Below are 20,361 nucleotides of genomic sequence, written 5' to 3' on the forward strand. Positions count from 1 at the left end.
AATTATTCTTGGAGCTTCAATAGAATCATAAAAATGAACAAAAGATATTTTGAGTTATTTTTTTCTTGTTTGAAAAAATAGTTAAAAAAAAGTCTTTGGAAAAAGAAAATACTTCTAAACAAACAATTATTAGAATAATTTTTCATAATAAACGAAAATAGTTAAAAGATTTGTCATCATTTGACTTGAAATAATATTTAGAAATAAAAACATCATTCGTTAATTTTTATGGAAGCCTCAGATGTGATATTCTCTTGGCCTACTGGTAAATTATCTTCATTTTGACACTGTGAATTATTTAATGACTCAGAAGGAACAGATGATGATGTGGCTTTTTCTTCGCTGTGCTCTAATATTTCTTGTGAATTTTCATCTTCATCTCCAGTTCCAGAAATCATTTTTGGAAGCTGCGTATCAAAAGAAGCAACAAGATCTTCAAAGGAAGACACTTGCTTTTTCAGATGCATCATTGCCAATGAAGTAATTTCTCGACTTAACATTCCAAAGAATTCACTTTTGAATTGTGCATCAACTGTTTTAATTGCTTCAACAAGAGCGTTTGAAGCTGCTGCAGCAGATGTACGAAACCACGATTCATCCAAAAATTTTTTATAAATTTGTTCCATGATCGTACAAAGAGAACATACAACTCGATTATAGTCAAGAAAATCAGGAACTGTAGGAGTTTGAAGTCTTTCAAAGTATATTCCGAATGAAGTTTTAAGAAGAGTCCCTTTGTACTCTTCGTTAAGAGAAAGCTGAACGGACCCTGTTTGACTCTTATCTTTCGCCATTAATGATTGTAATCCTTGAGAAGCAAAATTTGAATTGTGATATGTGTATTCAACAATTAACTGAGATAACCCCTTTAAAAATACAGGTCCAGATGCAAGTTGAAGAAGAGGAGCTAGACTGTATCCAAGGCTAAACCATTCACGTATTCTTTATTATTCACAAAAAAGAAAAATTAAAAATACTAAAATTTGTCACAAAATTGCAAGCCTTTCGCTCATCTTTTGAGGAGGTTGTGAAGCCTTCAGCTCATCAGGAGTTAAACGAACGTGATTTAGCCAAACAACTCCATTACCAGAATGTGCCTTTCGGAGGTAAGATAACACAGCTAAATCATTATAGTTATAGACAATTGAAAAGAAATATAATTAGCAAACCTGAACGTTTAGAAACAATATACTGTCATAAAGAAAATAAATGTTGATAAATGTTATTAAAAACAATAATTTATAAAACCTCTACAAGTTTGTAGTTATCGTTTGTTTGCTTATTCATCTTTATAATGGGAAAATGAAAAAGTACTCAATTATTCAGAATGATCAAAAAACGAAAATCTTTCAAAATTATAATTTAAAATAAAAAAATATGACAATGTCAAAAACACACAAGCAAATAAATTTATAATTTATAATTTATCATATATAATTTATTGTAATGATGAATCTTTTGGCAATTATGATTGAGAAAGCTTTGTCATCTCATTAATAAAAATTGACTCGCAAGTCAAATAAAAATTTTCATCATTTGTTTTTGATGTAAAAGATTCTCGCTCATCTTTGTCAGACGCATTTTTAATGTTCATGCAATATTTGCATTCTGGAACATTTTTTGTCAAGTTAGAAACACTTTGCTTCAAATGTTCATCATTCCTATCTTCCTCTTCAAAAGAGCAACAATCCCACAAACACAATTTGCTCGGCTGACTAATAACTTTTATGTTACAAAGCGATTCTCCTGTTTGAATTACAGAGATGCACGAAAGATATTCTTGCTTTATTGAAAGACGACTCACAGAATCAGTTTTTAAAGAGGATGAATTTTCAGTTGGATCAACCGAGGGCAATTGAGAAAGAATACAACAAGAATGAATATTTTGGCTTTGAGCACTTTGTTCGCATTGAACATGAAAAGGGTAACATTCAAAAATTTTTGTTTTTTGCATTTCTTTTAATTCTTCACCTCCAATTTTTGGCTCTGGCTGATCTTTTTCATTCAAAAGAGAATGTTCAACTTGCAGTTCTCTTTGAAGCATATTTTCTGTAGAAGAAAGGGAATGTTGAGGCGTCAGAAGCTCAGAGTATGAATTTATGCGATGTATGATGCAGGTTGATGGAAGATGCATTATAAATGTGGATTTTGTGTTGTGGAAAATCAATGGAAGTAAAAGAGACGTAAATCTGGAGTTCATAACATTCAAAAAGAAACATAAGCAAATATTAGAACAATTAGCAAATAAGAGTCAACAAAAATATCAAAAATATGAAAAAAAAAAAAAAAAAAGCAGAAATATCATAAAAACTCGAAACAGAAGAAATTAAAAATAACGCAACATACACAGAATCTCTTGAGCGAGTGAAAAGAGAAGTCTCTGAATAAGTTGCAGTCGGCTTTGAGATGGAAGATATTCTTTTAATGCTTTCATTGAATGATAAAATATGACGAGACAGCATCTGAGTAAATTATAGAAAAAATCATAAGCATATAAAACAAAACAAAAATACATACAAAATAAAGATATTTCCAAAAGAAAAACACATTCAAATAATGAAAAAACTGAAAATATTATTTCTTTTAAAAATTTCAAAAATGGAATCATTTGACTAACAAAAATGTCAATTCGAACAAAAAATATTTTTAAACAATGAAATGAAATGTGCTGCTATTTAAAAGCTTGATCACACCTTTCTTTCACTTGAAAGATCTTTACTTACACAAGGAGAAGACGATGGCATGTCAATCATCGTCAACACTGAAAAAGGCTCTGATTTAACATTTAACATAAAAGAGTCTGGTTGTAATTTCCCTAACAATGAGAAAGTTAAATGAGAAAAAGTGAATCAAAAAAGTTGATGAAAAACAGCAATATGAAGGATTCTCGATAGAAGAGATACCATCAATAGGGAATATTGATTCTGCATTATTTTTAATGAATAATGAAACTTGAACTACAAATGCACCACGTGTCGATTGAGGAATCTCAAAATAACCATCTTCCAACATCCAGCAAGAATTTTTTTTTATTTTTGGTATTTGCAAAATTATTCATAATCCAATAGATACATAAAATTGTATTTGAAAACAGTTCATACATTCACTGATTAGTTGTTTTGATGTACTCCAATAATGACTTTGCTTTAAAATACTTGAGAATATAGCGGTAAATTCATCGGTAGTCTTAAAAGGTAAATATGTACCAGAAACTTCAAAAAAAGTCCATATTGATAAATTTAAAACAAAAATAAAAGAAAATTTAAAGAAACAGTTAATATCATACAACAATAAGAAGTAGATTTAGGAAGTGTTGCTTGACTTGTGGAACTCAAATAAGATGGGGTATGATTTGAAAAAATTGATCCTTTTTTAATCACTTTTTCGCAAAGATCGAAAATTTCGTTGAAGATAGTTTCATAACATCTAACACACAATACGGATTCAATTCTGTCTATAAAGATCCCAATAATCAAAACTTATTCTTCCGATGAACGAAAAAACAAACTCTTTTCAAGTTCTTGTGAAAATTGAATAAGTTGAGGTACAATATATTGAAGAAATCCTTGAATGTTATTTTTATTTGCATAATGACATCCAAACATAGTTGAAGTTTTCCCAGTTCCTCTAACCCCAAATGAAGTCAAAGTTGTTGAAAATCCTCTTTTAAAACGACGCATGATGGAATCTCCCAATTTCATAAAAAATGTTTTTTGTGACAAATTTGATGAAAATATATCGGAAGCAGTAAATTTTTTGAGGCATAATGTTAATGGCGTTATATGTGTAGTTCTTGGATCACTTACAGGTTAATTGATATTTTTTATTCAAAAATCATTTAAGAAATCAATATTCCAACAACACAAATAAAAAACCGAATTAAACAAAGTGATGTTCCATTGATATTATAAATATGCATTGGGGTCTGATAGTTAGGGTTTAATATTGGAGAAATACGATAAATAACATTTACAGGGTGAATTTCTGCTCCACAACCTCCAATAATCTCAAGTTCAGAAGCTATTTCATTCATTTCATTTGTAGGAGGCATATATGTTCCATCATCACAAAGCATTCAACGAAAATGAAATTTCAATATTTTCTTTGATCAAATCTGTCACAATTTTTTATTTCATAAATAAATATGGGAAAATTACCCTTAATTTAGAAAGACATCATCTTGTGAATTTTTGTAAATATGCAATCTTATACGCAAATGTCAATTAGCGACCATATCGTTCCAGCTGCTTTCTACTGCATCAAATCAGCGGTTGACCAACAAAGAAGTGATATTCAGACTTCGTTTGGCACTTTATCAAAAGATGATCAAAGTATAATAATGAATCATAAAATTTATGATGATCTGAAAAAATGTGGAATAGACGAATGCACCAAAGTGGTACAAGATTCTGTTCCATCGAAAATTGGTGAAGAAACAATTTGCACATATCCTAAATTTGATCCACTTCCAATGAGTTCCGAGTTTATTCATGTTGTAACATCTTACTTAGCAAAATCAGTGACATTTACTTCTTTTCATCCATGGATAAATAGCAAAAGACATTTGTCTTCTACACCATCATATGTTTCTGAGATGACACCAATTCGCGCTTTTGGAACAAAGTTCATCGAGGACTTGACACATTTTGAGGCGCTTCATTTTGAAAGTTGGAAACCTGAAAACGAGGAAGAGATTGAACTACTGGAATATTTTGACAGTGTTATTTTCCATGTTTTGGAAAAAATGGCAAAAACATTTCGAATTAGAGAAACAGAATTTATTCAAGCTATGGTTCTTCTCGAAAGAATAATAACAGGACAACTTACTGAAATTCCATTTGCGTTGTGCAAAGACAATTTACCAATGGCCTTATGTGTTACTGTTATGCTTGCAAATAAGATGAATGCAGATGCTCCAATTTCAAATAAATGGTGGATGCAAACTTTCGGAATTAATCCCTCACATTTAGTAAATTCGGAAATATTCTTTTTGCGATGCTTGGATCATTCTCTTTTGGTAAAGGAAGAGGAATACACCGCTGCTTATACAATTATACAAAAATTGAAGGCACAGAGATACGGTACATTTATGAAATGAGATTGCAAAAACATTGTGTAATGAATATTTGTGTTATCTGTTTGTATCATTTGATTAGAAATCTTTCTTTTGGAAGATCATGATTCGTTTTCGTATTTCTATTAATGATCTAAAAGCGTGGGTATTATTAGAAATAGTCTTTTTGAGAAATTTAAAGTTTTTGTTGTTGTATAATTGAGTGATTTTGTTGTACATTATTATTTGTAAAACATCATTTTCGTGAATTTTCTTTGCTATATATTATGATTTTTTTGTTTATTTTAGAGTTTTACAATCATTTTTAATTATTTATTCAGGAATTCTGATGATTTTTCGTGTTAACCTTTTGCCTTTTTTGAGAATGCTTTAAGTTGGTGAATTTTCGTTTTCATTTTTGTGAAATAAAAAAAGTTAAAAAAGAATTTTTTTGTTTTGATTCAAATATCAATGGAAGAATTAACATAAATGATAAATTGAATTAGTTCCTTAAAGAAATAAAAAGCTAAACGATAGGGATTATTTGAAAAATTATATTTATCGAGATAAATTCTTATTTGTATTACAAGTACAAGCTGAAAAGTTGGAGAAGATCAGAGTATCATTCTGTGGAGGCATTCATAATATCCTTCAATGACAGGTACAGTCTTTTTATCAGATTCAGCGCTTGATGTTGAAGTTGAAGAAGAAGAAGAAGATGATGATGAAGCAGTTTGAGCATATCCAGCCTTCGTTTCGGGACTGAGGAAGAGCGGAGGAGGAGGGCGTGCCGGCAAAGGGCGCAGATGCTCTTGCGCTTGTCCCATACGTGAAAGATGCAGTTGCGGAGCCAAGAATACACCAAAGTCTCTCCGCCCGTCTTTTGCAACGATTCCGCTGCAATCAACTGGAATCCGCTTGACGAATTCTTTCCTCTTTGGACTGTCTGAATTTTTTCCTTCACCTGTCTTACTATCACTTTCTGGCAATTCCCGCTTTTTAGTGTTAATTAATGTAGCATGCAACTTTATTTTTGCGCCAGGCACACGTTCTTCTTCAACAACAACTCCTGCTCTTCCAAAAAGTTGCTTGAAAAAGTCTGCAAAAAGTTTCAATTTAATATTACACGTGCAAAATAAAAAATTTCAAAAAATTTATAACAAAAAAATAAATCAAATTTATGAAACCAGAGATAGCTATTAATTTGTCCTTTGACTCATCTTCGTAAACATCAAGATATAGAACATGACATTCAGTTGGATCATCATTCATTAATTCTATTCCTTTTAAATGAATTTTCAGTGGTTCGTCTCCAATGATTTCCGCTATTTCATTAACTGATTGAGCAAATATTGACTGAATTTTTGCTTCGTCTTCGTCTGTAAATGCTTTCATTGTTAAAAGTGTAAGATGCATCCTCCAAGGTTGAAGAACAATAGATTCATCCATTCCACGTGCATGAGCATTTTCAAGAAGAATATTTTCTCTAAACTCTGTTAAGCATTCAATAAACGCAGGATCAAATCCAAGTGGAATGTTTATGAAATGCGTATAATGGAATACTTCTTTGGAATGCTCGATTTCCAGACTTATCATGGAATGAGCAGCTAAAAGATCTTTTTCACTATTTGCCTTAATAACAACAGATGTAGATGTGGATCCTCTTGGAGGAAATCCGATTGTGCATCGGCATTCTTGTTGAATGGTCGTCCGCTTCTTATTATCTTTTCCAATTAAAAACCCATGAAAAACTCTAGGAATTTGCACAACCAGCGTACAAGCTCCTGTCATACTATCTTTTGAAATGTCTCCAATAAGCGCTAATTCATCAAGATCGGCAGCTTACAAAATTCAGGAATTCAATGATAAACCAAGAAAAAGATTTTCAAACTGTCTTCCTCAGATAAGAATGTTCTTGATTGACCTCCAAGTTGTGAGATAACTTGATTGCACCGATATGAAGTTTTTCCAATTTTAATCACTTTTGTTTGAGGATCAGGGACTTGCATAGCATAAAAGATAATTTGATCTTAAAAGATAATAAAATAATGTCATTTCATTCTTTTGTTCTTGACAACTCTACAATAAACTTTGATGTAGACGAAGATTGTCCAATTATTGAACATTCTATTTCCAAGGATAAAAAACTTACTCGTGTTGTTACAAATCAAAAACGACTAGAAACGCTTATTCCATCAAAATCTCCTCTCCACGAACTTATACACAAAACAGACATTTCACCAGGGAGCTACGAAGGTGGATTTACTTGCTGGGAATGCTCTCTTGATCTTTGCAAATATATTCTGACACTTGGTATATGAAAATTGTTCTTTTAATATTCAATGATACATATTTTGCACAAATAAGATTTAAAAGGAAAAAACGTTTTGGAGATTGGATGCGGACATGGACTTCCAGGAATTACTGCGCTCCTTCAAGGAGCTTCCTCCGTTACGTTTCAAGATTATAATGAAGAAGTCTTAAGGTATATTGCTTGAACTTTCCTTTTTATTTTTAAAATGAATAAAAGATTGGCAACAGTACCAAATATTATTTTAAATGTTATGGACAAATTTGATGATTCAGGAGATCAGCCTTCAAAGGAAGTTGTCGATTTCATAAAGACAAGATGCACTTTTATATCTGGATCTTGGAATTCGATGCTTGAAATTCCAATAAAATCAACTCATGATTTTTCATCAGGAGCTTGTTCATCATCTTGTAAACCATCAAGGTCTTTTGTATCGCCTTCATCGTCTTCGACTTTGCCCCAAGAATTATTGCCATATGATTTAATATTGGCTGCTGAAACTGTTTACAGAATAGATGATTTCCCAACTTTAAGGCAACTTATAACTCACTTTTTAAAGCCAAAAACGGAAACAGAAGGCGATAGCGCTTCGTTATTTGCTGGAAGAGCACAATATTTTGGTGTTGGAGGAGGAATTAATGCATTCAGGAAGTTTATGACACAATCTGACGAAGGTCAGACCTTACAAAAGGACATTATTGATAATTGTACAAAAGAAGTTTTAAAAGAAGAAAAAGAAACGAAAATCGAAAACACTTCGAGATTTTCTTGTGAAGAAGTTTGGATTTCTGAGTCTTTGGATCATTCAATTGTTAAAATTCAACCATTTATTCAAAAAACTAAATCATCATTATAAATTTTGATTTGTATTTTTATAAGTGAAATGTTAGCGATAATTTTTCGTAAATTAATTAAATACCCCATAATGTACCGAAATTTCTCAAAAGAGGAATTTATTGATCAATAAGGACAAAGTAAATATTTCAAATGGAGTATAAAATTGCTGTTCTTGGGAGTGCAGCTGTCGGAAAATCGAGTATAGTCGTTCGATATATTAGAGACAGTTTTGCTGAATCTGTTTGCATCATTTTCAAGGAAATTTCATTCTTAAAACAAAATAATTTTATTCTATTCAAAAATGCTATGAATGAATTTAACGAATATATATTCATTCTCTTAATATAGTATGATCCAACTATTGAAGATGCCTACAAAAAACATGATGAGTTTGAAGGAAAAGCTCGTATTTTGGATATTTTAGATACAGCAGGAATGGTTTGAAATTTTCAGATTGTTTTAACAAAGTGTTTGTTATCCTTATTTTCAAAGGCTGAATATTCTTCCTTAAGGACTCAATACATGGAAAAAGGAATTGGATTTGTTCTTGTTTATTCGATCATTCAGCTGAAAACATTTCAAGCTATTGAACCACTTATTAAGCAGATATACGAAGTTAAACAAAAAGAACCTGTTTGTTTTTTCAATTTTTTATAACTATTGTTTTCAAGGTCTTCTTGAAATATTATTTCCATTTTAACTGGTTTTGGCGAATAACATTTTATAAATTTATAGGCAACATGCAAAATTCCAATTATAATTGTTGGAAATAAAGTTGATTTAGATTCACCTGGAGAAAGAGCTGTTCCAAAGGAAGATGGAGAGAAACTTGCTGCTCAATATGGCGCAAGATTTTTGGAATGTTCAGCAAAGACAAATGTTAATATTCGTGAAATATTTGAACAACTTGTAAATTTCGTCGATAATTCTGATTTCAAACACAAAAGCGAGAAAAAATCAAAGTGTCCATTCCTTTAAAGATTGCACTTTGTTATTTTTCAGAGAAAACTTAAATTCACTACTATCTCTCTTGCTTTAAACTGATTCACATCCGTCAGCGAGTGTTGCTCATGTATTTCTGTATTTGAGCAAGCATTTTTTGTGCAAATAATATTGGTTTTATAATATCTATCTTTGATGTTTTTGCTTTTTTTATGCATTTACTATGATTTATTTCCTTTTTTTAATTCTCTCTTTCACATCTCCATCAAGTTCATTCAACAACCTCTCATAGTTTTATGAGGTATTCAACAAAAACGTACTATAACTGAAAATTAATCGTATTATTATATGTAAAAATATTTAGGAAGGATGCTGAAATTGGGATTTAAAAAAGGTGAAAGATGGTTCTTCTGATGAAAGTCTATAAATAAGTGCTAATTGAGAAATGAGCAAGGAGAAAAGTGCAAGGGCTACCAGTTGCGAAGAACAGATATATCCTAATAATGATCGTGATTTCTTTTTTCTGGTCAAAGATTGTTGATCAGAAGATAACAATTTCTTGTTCGAGGTTTGTGCGATACGGGCTTCCTGTAATTTTTTGATCTCATCTTTTAATAATCTCTTCAAAAAATTTAAAGAAGAAGAAAATGATGAAAATAACAAACATTTTGTTCAATGCATTTTTCAAGTTGTTGCGCAGATGAAGCGATTGTCTGTGTAAAACTTTCTAATTGCTTTTGCAGTGGATCAAATTTTTCATTCTATTTATTGGAAAAATATGTTAAAATCGAAAAATTAAAGAGAAACGATGAAAAAATCAACATACAGTTTTTTTGGCTTTTGATGACCTTTTTGCGGATTTATTGCTAACTTTTGATTCTAAAGACATTATATTCACAAATGTTTAGTTTTAACTTCTCTTATGAGTTTTTTCTAATATTTTCGTGAATAATATATTTACATTATGGGTTGATTTAAAAAAATTCGAAAAACAACTTTTTCAATTGAAGACAATTCCCACATGATGAGATGGATGACTGTATCAACATTTTTGGTTTTAACAGAATTTGGACGGATAAAAACTTTTAATATCATTCTGAAAACGATCAGAAAATCTTTCAATCTGCTGTCTCAATTAATATTCTTTTTAACTTAAAACACATATGCATTATCAAGTGTCCAATTGCTAAAATGGGAAATAAACATCAAATTTATTTTTGTTTTATTCAACATCATTAAATAAATTGTTGAACTGAAAGCGAATGATAAAAGCAACAGGATAAAAATAAATGAAGCTTTTCTTCAAAAGAAACCCAACGAAAACTCAACGGAACCCCACAAAACGTACCATTCAATGAAAACAATATAAAATAATATTTACCCACTTATAGAAATAAAATAAGAATTCAATTAAAACAATATCAAAAAAAAAAAAAAAAAAAAAAAAAAAAAAAAAGAAAGAAAGATAAAGAAAGAAAAAGAAAACATACTGAATATACTTAACAGATACATCAAATATACATAACAATTCTGACATCAAATAAAAATCATAGGAAAATAAAAATAATAAGCGATTATTCGTACGAAAGATAGTGTAATGACAAAAGTCATAGACATTTGACGTTCTTTCTCTTTCAAATGGATTGTCTTGCTGGTTTAGTTGATTCATTACAAAAATAATTATTCGGTTTACTTGAAAAACAAAATTTGCTAGGTTAGGGTTAGACAGCTCCTCCAATTCGTTTTGATGTACCTCTTCAGTTGTATCCTTTCTGTTATCATTAATTAATCAGAAACATTGAATCAAGCAGATAATAACAAAACAATTAATGTAGAAAAGGATTCATTGGCAATAGACTTTGCCTGATAAATTGATGAACAATAAAATATCGAAGACTCAAAGCCTTTGTATGAGTAATAGTTCATAACATTATCGTCAATATAATAACTGTTGCTTTCAGACAATCCAAAAGAATATTTGAATATTTTTTTGGAGAAGACTGCGACACAAATAGAAAGAAAGTCCATATATTCCAAAGAAATGTGCAAAGCTTATGCCGTGCCAAAAGATAGATTCAGAAAAACAAATGAAACACTCCACTAAATGAAAGATCAAATTAAAAAAATTTCACTACTGGATAATAGAGTTGATGCAACAAAAGTATGCTTCTAATAGCCTTATGAACAAGAATGCAATTAGTTGAAAGAAGATGTGCGAATAATGTAGAGCATTGTCGATTCGTCAAAAATTTGTGTGAAAATTGGACTGCAACAAAGCGAATGAAACAAAAACAAGCCTGAAATAAAAACGGTCATTGCAGAAGAATATGTGGATTATTTTGACAAATCAACGCAAGTCAAGAAAAGATTCAACAAAGATAATAATGAAGATAATGATAGCTTTTCAGAAAAAAAAAAAAAAGAAGAAGATGAGAAAGAAGAGATCGTTTACAAGAACTTCCAAAAATATAACACAGTCAGTATGATTAACCGAATTTGCACTCAACAATTACAAATGCATTTGCATAAAGAGTGCATAATTATCAATGTCAGCCATTGTACACTCAGTTATTTGAAGAAGGATACACCAGCTGAATCTCAGACGGGTGATTAGGTGATGCTTCAAATGAAGCGGACGAGTCTTGTGCAGACAAAGTAGTGTCTTCTTCTGTGCTCGAACTCATTCCAGGAGAAAACACAGCCAAAAGCGGAGAAATAGAAGAGGATGAGTTGGAGCTCTGCGGGGCTGAAGCACCCTGCGAACTGTGGGTTTTCTCAGTCTTATTACACAGAGAAGGAGACATCGGCATCAAAGGAGAGGTTCTGGACGAGGCACAAGAGCTGGCTAGCTGGGAGCTGCGGGGAAGCAGAGGAGACGGGGAATTGGACGAGGAGGACATGTTTGAAGGAGAAGAAGAGGTGAATGTGGAGGTTGGGGTTCCAGGCAGAGGAGGAGAGGAGGAGAAAGGATCGACGACTGAACACTCCGTTGAGTGCTCGCTTTTCTCCAGATAGTCCGATGAGTCCTCGTTGCTTGCACTGGGCAGAACAACAGAAGCAGCAGAAATTGCAGTGTTTGTAATGAGCGGAGAGAAAGAGAGGGAATGGAAGTGGGCGTGCTGCTGGGAATGGTGATTGCCTGTTAAATGAGAAGATGAATGAGACAAATGCAATTCCGAATTAGAGAGCTGAGATGGAGTGGAAGAAGAAGAAGAGGAGGAGGATGATGAGGAAGAAGAAGAGGAAGAAGGGGGAGAAGGAGAAGAAGCATCAGAAGGAGAAGAAGAAGAAACAGCAGCCTTGCAGTGGGACGAGTGATGAGAAAAAGAAGCCAACGAAATTCCAGAGAACAGAGAGTAATGATGCGGATAGATCAAGTTCGGGTCTGAATGGACGGATGGCACGTTCGATTTCCCATTGAATCCCTTTGGGCTCTGCACAGCAGTCGACACAGCAGACGCATCTGGATTGATGTTGAATGACAAAGAATATGCTGCTTCCCTGTTCTCCTTCACTGAAAGCGTGGCAGTTCTGTTTTCATCCTCAGTGCTTTCCTTTGGAGTGTTCACAAATGAACAGCTTTCACTTGCTGTGTTTTGGTCAGAGGAAACGAACGGCTCAGAAGGCATTGGAAAATCGCTTTCTTTGCCATTTTCCTTTTGGCCAGCATTCGAAGAGCTGCTGAAGATGTTGTCGAAGCGCAGGAAAAGCTTAGGAGAAGGACCCGCCGAAGGCTCAGCCACAAGAGGAGGGGTGAAGTGAAGGGAAGGCTCGAGATAGGAATCTGAGTTGTCTTGCTGAAACGACAGGAATGAAGGCTCATGTGAGACAGGCTGTGTGCCATTTGATGAAGTATTTGAATTGTTTGTGTTAGCATTAGCATTAGTATGAGTATTTGCATTAGAATTAACATTACTATCTGTGTTGGTATTAGTGTTAGTGTTAGTGTTAGTATTAGCATTGATATTTGTATTAGTATTAGTGCTTGCTGATTGATTATCGGACACTGAGCAAGAAGATGAGCGAGCGTGCTGGCTGTCGAGGCAGAGCGACGACTCCGCCGCAGGAGAAAGAGATGCTTCTGCTGCAGACTGCCCTTCGCTGCTGTGGGCATGGGCAAAAGTGGGGAAGGAGCTGTATGAAGAGAGACGAGGGATCAGAAGCGGCGACGAAAACATCGTCTTTGGTGTTGTTGAGGAAAGCGGGGTTAAAGCAGCTGCTTCGATGTGTGTCTGCTTCTTCTGTGGAGACAGCTGGAATGACGAGCAGATCGGCAGAGATGAGGCAGAGCGTGAATGAAATATTTCTGCCTGTCTTCTCTCGCTCGGCGGGTCAGTCATCCGCCCCACGATACTCAGCTGCTTTTGCATCTTCTGCATCTTCTGGGTCTTCTGTGTCTTTTGTTCCTTCTGCTTGTTTTCCTCAAACGACTGGAAAGATTGAGAATTCCCATCAAAGTTCTTTTTCTTCTGAAGCTCTTTCTCTTTTGCCTCATTTGTTGTTTGTGAGTTTCCCTGATTACTGATTGGTTTGCCAGCGTCCGACATCCAAAAATTTTGGTTTTGTTGCTTCATTTCATCTGATTGCCGATATTCTTCTCCCTTTTGATCTGAATTATCATGCTCTGCACTTTCTGTTTCTGTATCATCTTCATCAATTCCATTGTTATTTGCCTTCTTGCCAACCACTTTTGTACGACCAGATTCATTCTGATCAAACTTATTCCGTGATCCATTATGCATTTCATTCATCAGCGCAGCCACTTCCTGTTCCAGTCCTTCCTGCTTCCCTGAATCGCTCGTGTCAGATGACCCCAGCTCCTCCTGTGGACTGTGAGCTGCTCTTTTGCTCTTCTCTGAATGGCCCTCAGCAAACGAAGTCTCCTCTGACGAAGTCGTCGTCTCAGAGGACGATGCATTGTGTGGCGTGTGTCTGGCCAGCGATGTTTCTGAGGCAGATGTCTGGTCTCTGTCGTAGCGGGAGCCGTGAGAGGGAGATGGCGAAGGAGAGGAAGATGTGCTGAGCAGCGTGGAAGACGTGGTGTCCATCGTCGACGAGGCCGTGGTGCTGAAGGAGCCATCCGTGAATGAGTCAGGTGAGGCAGAAGAGCGCGGGGTGAGGGAGTATGAGCAGATGGAAGACGAGGTTGAGGAGAAGACAGAGAACGAGTTGCGCGAAGAGACAGGGGAGATGGCGCCAGACTCCGGACGAGAGGGAGATAAGCAAGGATTGTCGCTGGTTGGCTCCAAATGCGCAGACAAGAAGAAGGTCGGAGCTTCCACGTCTTTCAGAAGAGGGCGCTGAAGCACAGGGGCAGAAGGGAATGAGGATTGAGTGTCATTGGAGATGTCGAGGTCGATGGCGTGTGGAGAGTGCGAAGGGGCTGGGGGATAAGCAGAGAACATCGGAGAGAAAGGTAGAGAAGGCAAGGAAGTGGCGGGAAAGGCTGTTGTGGATGTTGCAGCTGTTGCTGTAGCTGCAGATTGAGCTGAAAAAGAAGAGGAAGAAGCAGACATTTGGTTCGTGGGATTATTGGAAGAAGCAGATGAGGAGTTTGATGATTGATATATCATTGGTTGTTGCACTTGACTTGCTATCAATGGATCGATTAGCTGTGGATTTCCCAGCAATGCTGCCATATCCTTTTCAGATGAATTCATTTGGGCTAATTTCTGAGCCTCTGCCTGGAATGCAACAGAAATTTGAGAGGAATCAGAAGAAACAGAAACAGAAGCAGCAGTAGTAACAGAAGAAGAGGAAGAAGAGGAAGAAAGAGAAGCAGTAGTTGAAGATATTGGTGAGGAAGATGAAGGAAAGATTGGCAAGGCATGCAAATCAAACTGGGTTTGCTGAGTTAACTGAGAGGAAGATGGAATGGATGGAGAAAGAGGCATTCCAGAAACAGAAACAGAACTAGGGGCAGACAATGCTGATGAAGACAAAGAAGCAGAAGCAGAAGTGGCTAAAGAGGAAGAGGAAGAGGAAGGAGAAGTAGTAGTAGTAGTAGAAGAGGATGATGATGATGAAGAAGCTGCTGAAGAAGCAGGAATATATTGAATGCCAGCATGATTTGAAACAGGCTGAGCAGCAGATGATGACTGCATTGCGTATGAGGCAGAAGGCATGACACTTGTGTCAACAGAAGGCGGAAAGAGCACCTGAGACGAATCAGATTGTGTTTGAATGGGATGCTGTTGGATGTCTGATTGGTATGAAGGAGAAGAAGAGCTGGTTTGAGAGAAGAGAGGAGGTTGGGTGTGTGAAGGAAACAATGAAGCAAAATGAGGAGAAGATGTGGTGGAATATGTGGAAGGCATGGCAGGGGCAAGAGGTGGAAGGGTAGAAAATCCAATGGAAGAAGAAGAAGCAGTAGTAGAAGACGATAATGACGCGGATGATGCTGAAGAAGAAGATGATGATGATGAGGAAGAAGAAGAAGATGATGAGGAGGAAGAAGAAGAAGAAGAAGAAGAGAAGGAGGAGGATAATGGTGTGGAAGATGATGAATTTGGTGTTGGAGATAAGTTGAATGGATGCTCCAAAGAAGCAGCAGAAGAAACAGAAGAAGAAGAGGACGACAATGATAACATTGATGATGAAGCAGAAGATGATGGAAATGAATAGCTCTGTACTTGTGCAGATGCCAAAGGAGGAGGAGGAGCAGCAGGCAGAGAAGAAGAGGGGGACATTGAGAGAGGAGGAGAAAGAGAAAGTTGGCTGCTTCCAACAGATGCTGACTGATAAGTCGCTCCATTCTGTGTGTTTGTCTGATAGAAGGCAGAAGAAGAAGAAGAAGAAGTAGCAGAAGAAGAAGACTGATTGCCTGAAGAAGCCTGTGGCTGGTGTGAATAGGAAAAGAAAGGCTGATAGAGAGGGAGAGGGCAGGAGATGGAAGGCTTGTTTGGAGCATAATTGGTGTTAGGTGAAGTGCGCATGTTTGAAGCAGCAGAAGATGTTGCAGCAGGAGGGGGAGGAGGAAGAGATGGAGGGGGAGGAGGAGGTGGTGGTGGAGGAGGAGCTAATGATAAGCCAGATGGGTTCATAGTGTTTGCATTCATATTGCTGGTGTTATTATTATTATTATTATTGTTATTATTCTGTAAATACATCTCTCTTTGCATTGCATTGCCATTTTGAGCATAGACACTTGTCTGAGGCTGTGTTAAATGTGGAGTAGAAGAGGAAGAGGAAGAGGAAGAAGAAGAAATTGGAGAGCCAGTTGGTGATATATTCGAAGCGATGGGAGAAGAAGAGCCACGAAGAGAAGATGCAACTGCTGTGTTGGGTCTGCGGGAATAAGGAATGACTGAAGCAGATGAAGAAAGAGGGAGGCTATTCGGAGAATGTGATTGATTGGAAGAAGAATGGATCTGCCCTTTTATTGGCGTGTATGCTGGAGAAGATGAAGGAGGAAGACCAGTGCTGTGATAAGAAGGTGGATTAGAGTCTGAATTGAGTTTAGACAGAGGCTGGTTGGAAGCAGAAGTAGCAACAGAAGAAGAATAAGAAGAAGGTGATGCAGAAGACGATGAAGAAGAAGCAGAAGAAGCCGAAGAAGCAGACGATGATGATGCACCGCTGTAACTCCAGGAGATAGAGGAGATGGTGGAGAGGTTGGACTGCAGAGAAATTGGCTGTCCGATGCTTCGCTCAGACTGGCGCTTGACAGAAGAAGAGTTGCTTTCTCTTCTTTTGGAGGAGGTGTAGTGGTTGGAGCGGCGCTTGCGGTTAGTGCGGGAATGGCTCACTACATCAAACATGCCCAGATCAAGTGACTCATCGATGGAGAGATTGCGAGACTCGGAGGAGGAGGAGGAAGAAGAGGAAGAAGAAGATGATGAGGAAGAGGAAGAAGAGGAGGAGGAAGAGGAATAAGAAGAAGACGAATCAGCAAACGGAATGGCAAGAGCATTCTTGTTGTTTGCGATGGACATTTCGATCGATCTGAGGAAAGGAAGAGAGAAAGATGGGGAATCGCTTTCAGAGTATGTGAAGTTGTGGAACAGCTGGTCATCTTCTCTTTCGCTCTTTGAAAAGACCGAAGGGGAGATTGAGTTGTGTGGAGCATCTGAATGCTGAGAGGTATTTGAAGTGGAAGATGAAGAAGAGGAAGAGGAAGAAGAAGAAGAAGAAGATCCATCTTGTGTAGAATCGTTTGAAGAAGAGGAAGTAGAAGGCATGCCTGATGAGAGAGATAGAGGAGAAGAATGGGGCGACGTGGCAAAGGAGAAGTTCTCCTGGAAGGAAGACAAAGAAAGTGCATCGAATTTGGGGAGGTCTGACAAACTGAACACGACAGGGCGTGAGGGAGCAGCAGGCATTGTGAGCTTGATCTTCCGGAGTGGAGGGGGATGAAGCACAAGAGGAGAGGATGGCACAAGAAGAGACTCATCCTCGTCCTTTTCAGAGAGAACAGATAGCGTGCTGAATGAAGTGGAGGCGGAAGAGGAAGAGGAAGAAGCAGTTGGGAAGTCATACAGAGGAGAAGGAGAAGATGACAGAGATACTGATGATGATGTAGAAGAAGAAGAAGAAGATGCTGATGAAGACAAAGACGATGAAGTCGAAGAAGACGATTCCAATGGAGATGCTGACAGAGCATGTGTTACGCGTTTGTGTGCTTCTGCTGAGTATGGGATAGACGCTGGCATAGAAATGGCATCTGAACAGAAATAGTTGTGATTGAGGAATTCATTCTGATACATGTTTTCTGCTTTGGGGAGCTCAGTGGTCTTCTCATCAGCCTTTGGCTGCTTAGAGAGCGAAGCAATGGCTCGAGAAAGCAGTCCAGATGGAGGAATGCCACCAGAAGGAGGAGGAGAAGGAGGAGGAGAAGGGGACTTTGTGCGGTGGGAAGAGGCAGAGCGCTCAGAAGCAGGCGGGTTGGTGACTTCTGAAGCAACAGAGGAGACAGAAGACTGGAGAGAAGACTCAGAGGAAAGATATGAATGAGAAGAAGAGTATGACGACGATGATGAGGAGGATGAGGAGGATGAAGAGGAAGAGGAAGAGGAAGAAGAAGATGAAGACGAATCAGAAGAAGAGGAAAAGATTGACTGTGCATCAATTGTGAACCCAGTCAATGGGAATGGGGTCAATGGATATTTTGGTATGCGAGTCATTCCAGGGAGTTTCTGAGGAGGAGGAGGAGGAGCGGATGCAGCTTGCTCTGCAAACACCGAATAAGAAGAAAGCGCTTGGACTGTTTTGGCAGCAGCAGAAGGATAAGAGGCAAACGAGGCTGTGTGAGGAGAAGGAGGCATCTTGCGGGCAGAGGTGGTTGGATATGACGTGGGAGATGTAGGTGATGTGGGAATAGAAAGTGTAGTTGTGTGTGAAGGAGATTGGGATTGGGATTGAGACTGAGATTGAGAGTGGAACAGAGGAGATGACACATTTGCCTGGGGATGAGGAGGCTGAAGATGGCCAGACATATATGCTGGATTCATACCACCACTGCTACTGCTGTTGCTGTTGCTGTTGGTGTTGCTGAGATAACTGCCTCTGTTCTGATGGATGGATGGTGAATTTTGCTGAGGCGAGGGTAATGGTGCATTAGAAGGCGATGGAATAGCACGATACACTGGCGGTGGCTGAGTCGGCTGGATGAACGAAGCGACCGGAACCTGAAGGGAAGGCATACGAACTGCTGGAGGGTTGCCTGGTTGAGCAGTGAATTTTGGGGCAGGTGGTGTTTGTGCTATTGGTGAGGGAGCATATTGATACGAGGGATATGCAGGAGCACCAGATGGAGCTGCTGAAAGATCACGGCGTGGGTTTATATACTGCCCATAGGCGTATGGTCCCGAATTAAAATTTGGAGGCTGTTGTAGTGGGACAGCAGACGAATGAGAGGCGACGGGCTGAGGAGATAAATACATTGGCTTGAAACTTCCTTGCTGAGGATACAAATGAGTATTTTGACTCTGAACAATGTTTGGCGGTGGCATTGCAAAAGTTCGATTTTGTTGAAGATGCCCAGGCGCATAGGGATATTGAGCTTGGCTCTGAGCAGCGCTTATTGAATTTTGCATTCCATCTGCCATTGTGAAATGATTAACAGGTAAAACGGTATCTCGTATTTCCCGATCATGCTTCAGTTCTCGTTCATGAAGGTCATTTTTTGAAATATCCTCAATTTGATTATCATTATGAGCAAGTTGATTTTTTGATGATTTATTTTCGTCAGTTTGCGCATATCGCACAAGAAGAGGCGGAAAAGCTTTATGAAGCTTTTTCCCATTCATTTCTTGAATTGCTTTTTTAGCATCATCCAATGTTTTGAATTTTACAAAACCAACTTGCCTCGCTGTTTGCGTTTGACGATCGATCATCACCTTTACACCTTCAATCTCTCCAAATTTATCAAAAAGCGAAATAAGTTTTTCCTCTGTTGTATCTGGTAAAAGCGGTTTCACATATAAATTTCGGTTTGGTGTTGTAAAAGAATCAGTAGGTGGCATGTTTGAATATTTTACAAGCAAAGTCTTCCCACTTAAACGCTTTCTATCCATCTCAGCTTTTGCAATTTTTGCACTTTCCTCGCTTTCAAATCTAACAAAGCCATAACCAAGGCTTTCTCCTGTACGATCGTTTCTCATAACCTTCGATGAAACAACATTTCCATATTGTTGAAATAACTCTTTTAAATTAAGATCTGTGTAATCAGACGGCAAAAACTTAACAAACAAATTGAATGGATCAATTTGCCTGTGAGAGTCGTCAGCCGCTTGTGATTGTAACGGATCCATTCGGATAATTCTTTGTATATTTGAATTGATAAATGGAAAACGTTCTATTCGCTAAAAGTGCTTATTTTGATGCATGTATGGGTAGATCAAAAAAGAAGGAAATTCATTATTCGTAACAATATTCATCTTTTTTAAATCACAAAATTGATTTTAAGAATATTTTGCAAACAATAAAGAACTGTAAGCAAGCTTGATTCTAAGCATAGAAATTAACGAATAATCAAAATTAAGATCCAATTTTTTTTTTAAAAAAATAATTCTTTGATGTGATAATCCTTTCCGAAAAATACATGTCCTGCATATTTCCAAAAGTTAACTTTGATTTATTTCTTGCAAAACAAAATTTGAGCTTAACGCTTTTCATGCATTTTTGTTAATACAAAAAAATCATTTCTTTAAATTTTCTAATTCAAAATCAAAAAATGAAAGTATTGGATATCAGAACACTGTTTTTTTATCTCAACATC

The 20,361-nt window shown here is 36.8% G+C and overlaps 7 protein-coding genes across 7 annotated transcripts; 3 read left to right on the plus strand and 4 right to left on the minus strand.

The window, feature by feature from the left end:
* Positions 1-45: 45 nt before the first annotated feature.
* MONOS_12903 (uncharacterized protein) lies at positions 46-4,075 on the minus strand (the record flags this gene model as incomplete). Its single annotated transcript, XM_067865562.1, has 13 exons — positions 46-942; positions 1,003-1,120; positions 1,170-1,191; positions 1,249-1,287; positions 1,341-1,346; positions 1,637-2,189; positions 2,347-2,462; positions 2,694-2,815; positions 2,904-2,924; positions 3,156-3,212; positions 3,287-3,426; positions 3,604-3,801; positions 3,876-4,075. 13 exons carry the CDS (start codon positions 4,073-4,075, stop codon positions 213-215), a joined length of 2,322 nt encoding a protein of 773 aa, XP_067735874.1. The 3' UTR covers positions 46-212.
* Positions 4,076-4,161: 86 nt separating this feature from the next.
* On the plus strand, positions 4,162-5,499 carry MONOS_12902 (uncharacterized protein). Its single transcript, XM_067865561.1, has one exon. It carries the CDS (start codon positions 4,199-4,201, stop codon positions 5,096-5,098), a length of 900 nt encoding a protein of 299 aa, XP_067735875.1. The 5' UTR covers positions 4,162-4,198; the 3' UTR covers positions 5,099-5,499.
* Positions 5,438-7,085, minus strand: MONOS_12901 (putative KH domain containing protein). Its single transcript, XM_067865560.1, has 3 exons — positions 6,945-7,085; positions 6,241-6,894; positions 5,438-6,152 (listed from the first exon to the last, which is right to left on the minus strand). The coding sequence occupies exons 1-3, from the start codon at positions 7,060-7,062 to the stop codon at positions 5,668-5,670; spliced, it is 1,257 nt and encodes a 418-aa protein (XP_067735876.1). The 5' UTR covers positions 7,063-7,085; the 3' UTR covers positions 5,438-5,667.
* Positions 7,086-7,100: 15 nt separating this feature from the next.
* On the plus strand, positions 7,101-8,221 carry MONOS_18531 (putative histidine protein methyltransferase). The gene is made up of 3 exons (XM_067871559.1): positions 7,101-7,366; positions 7,421-7,538; positions 7,584-8,221. Exons 1-3 carry the CDS (start codon positions 7,102-7,104, stop codon positions 8,218-8,220), a joined length of 1,020 nt encoding a protein of 339 aa, XP_067735877.1. The 5' UTR covers position 7,101; the 3' UTR covers position 8,221.
* An 89-nt stretch (positions 8,222-8,310) lies between these two features.
* Positions 8,311-9,479, plus strand: MONOS_12900 (Rap, Ras family GTPase). The gene is made up of 4 exons (XM_067865559.1): positions 8,311-8,441; positions 8,550-8,639; positions 8,694-8,834; positions 8,937-9,479. Exons 1-4 carry the CDS (start codon positions 8,352-8,354, stop codon positions 9,177-9,179), a joined length of 564 nt encoding a protein of 187 aa, XP_067735878.1. The 5' UTR covers positions 8,311-8,351; the 3' UTR covers positions 9,180-9,479.
* MONOS_16929 (uncharacterized protein) lies at positions 9,270-10,107 on the minus strand. Its single transcript, XM_067869804.1, has 3 exons — positions 9,970-10,107; positions 9,809-9,904; positions 9,270-9,764 (listed from the first exon to the last, which is right to left on the minus strand). The coding sequence occupies exons 1-3, from the start codon at positions 10,030-10,032 to the stop codon at positions 9,504-9,506; spliced, it is 420 nt and encodes a 139-aa protein (XP_067735879.1). The 5' UTR covers positions 10,033-10,107; the 3' UTR covers positions 9,270-9,503.
* A 1,032-nt stretch (positions 10,108-11,139) lies between these two features.
* On the minus strand, positions 11,140-20,327 carry MONOS_12899 (putative RNA recognition motif-containing protein RRM). Its single transcript, XM_067865556.1, has one exon. It carries the CDS (start codon positions 19,892-19,894, stop codon positions 11,708-11,710), a length of 8,187 nt encoding a protein of 2,728 aa, XP_067735880.1. The 5' UTR covers positions 19,895-20,327; the 3' UTR covers positions 11,140-11,707.
* Positions 20,328-20,361: the final 34 nt, after the last annotated feature.

This window comes from Monocercomonoides exilis, assembly GCF_001643675.1.
Source record: "Monocercomonoides exilis strain PA203 chromosome Unknown scaffold2-2631571, whole genome shotgun sequence".
NCBI classification, from domain to species: domain Eukaryota; phylum Preaxostyla; order Oxymonadida; family Polymastigidae; genus Monocercomonoides; species Monocercomonoides exilis.

Coding starts and splice junctions, on each gene's coding strand:
- MONOS_12902 (XM_067865561.1), top strand. CDS start 4,199: ATGCAATCTTATACGCAAATGTCAATTAGCGACCATATCGTTCCAGCT.
- MONOS_12901 (XM_067865560.1), bottom strand. CDS start 7,062: ATGCAAGTCCCTGATCCTCAAACAAAAGTGATTAAAATTGGAAAAACT. Junction 6,895..6,944: donor ATTCTTATCTGAGGAAGACA/GTTTGAAAATCT, acceptor GAATTTTGTAAG/CTGCCGATCTTGATGAATTA. Junction 6,153..6,240: donor CAAATTAATAGCTATCTCTG/GTTTCATAAATT, acceptor AACTTTTTGCAG/ACTTTTTCAAGCAACTTTTT.
- MONOS_18531 (XM_067871559.1), top strand. CDS start 7,102: ATGTCATTTCATTCTTTTGTTCTTGACAACTCTACAATAAACTTTGAT. Junction 7,367..7,420: donor CAAATATATTCTGACACTTG/GTATATGAAAAT, acceptor TGCACAAATAAG/ATTTAAAAGGAAAAAACGTT. Junction 7,539..7,583: donor TATAATGAAGAAGTCTTAAG/GTATATTGCTTG, acceptor AATGAATAAAAG/ATTGGCAACAGTACCAAATA.
- MONOS_12900 (XM_067865559.1), top strand. CDS start 8,352: ATGGAGTATAAAATTGCTGTTCTTGGGAGTGCAGCTGTCGGAAAATCG. Junction 8,442..8,549: donor GAGACAGTTTTGCTGAATCT/GTTTGCATCATT, acceptor CTCTTAATATAG/TATGATCCAACTATTGAAGA. Junction 8,640..8,693: donor TTTTAGATACAGCAGGAATG/GTTTGAAATTTT, acceptor TTATTTTCAAAG/GCTGAATATTCTTCCTTAAG.
- MONOS_16929 (XM_067869804.1), bottom strand. CDS start 10,032: ATGTCTTTAGAATCAAAAGTTAGCAATAAATCCGCAAAAAGGTCATCA. Junction 9,905..9,969: donor CATCAAAAGCCAAAAAAACT/GTATGTTGATTT, acceptor TCCAATAAATAG/AATGAAAAATTTGATCCACT. Junction 9,765..9,808: donor AAAAATGCATTGAACAAAAT/GTTTGTTATTTT, acceptor AATTTTTTGAAG/AGATTATTAAAAGATGAGAT.
- MONOS_12899 (XM_067865556.1), bottom strand. CDS start 19,894: ATGGATCCGTTACAATCACAAGCGGCTGACGACTCTCACAGGCAAATT.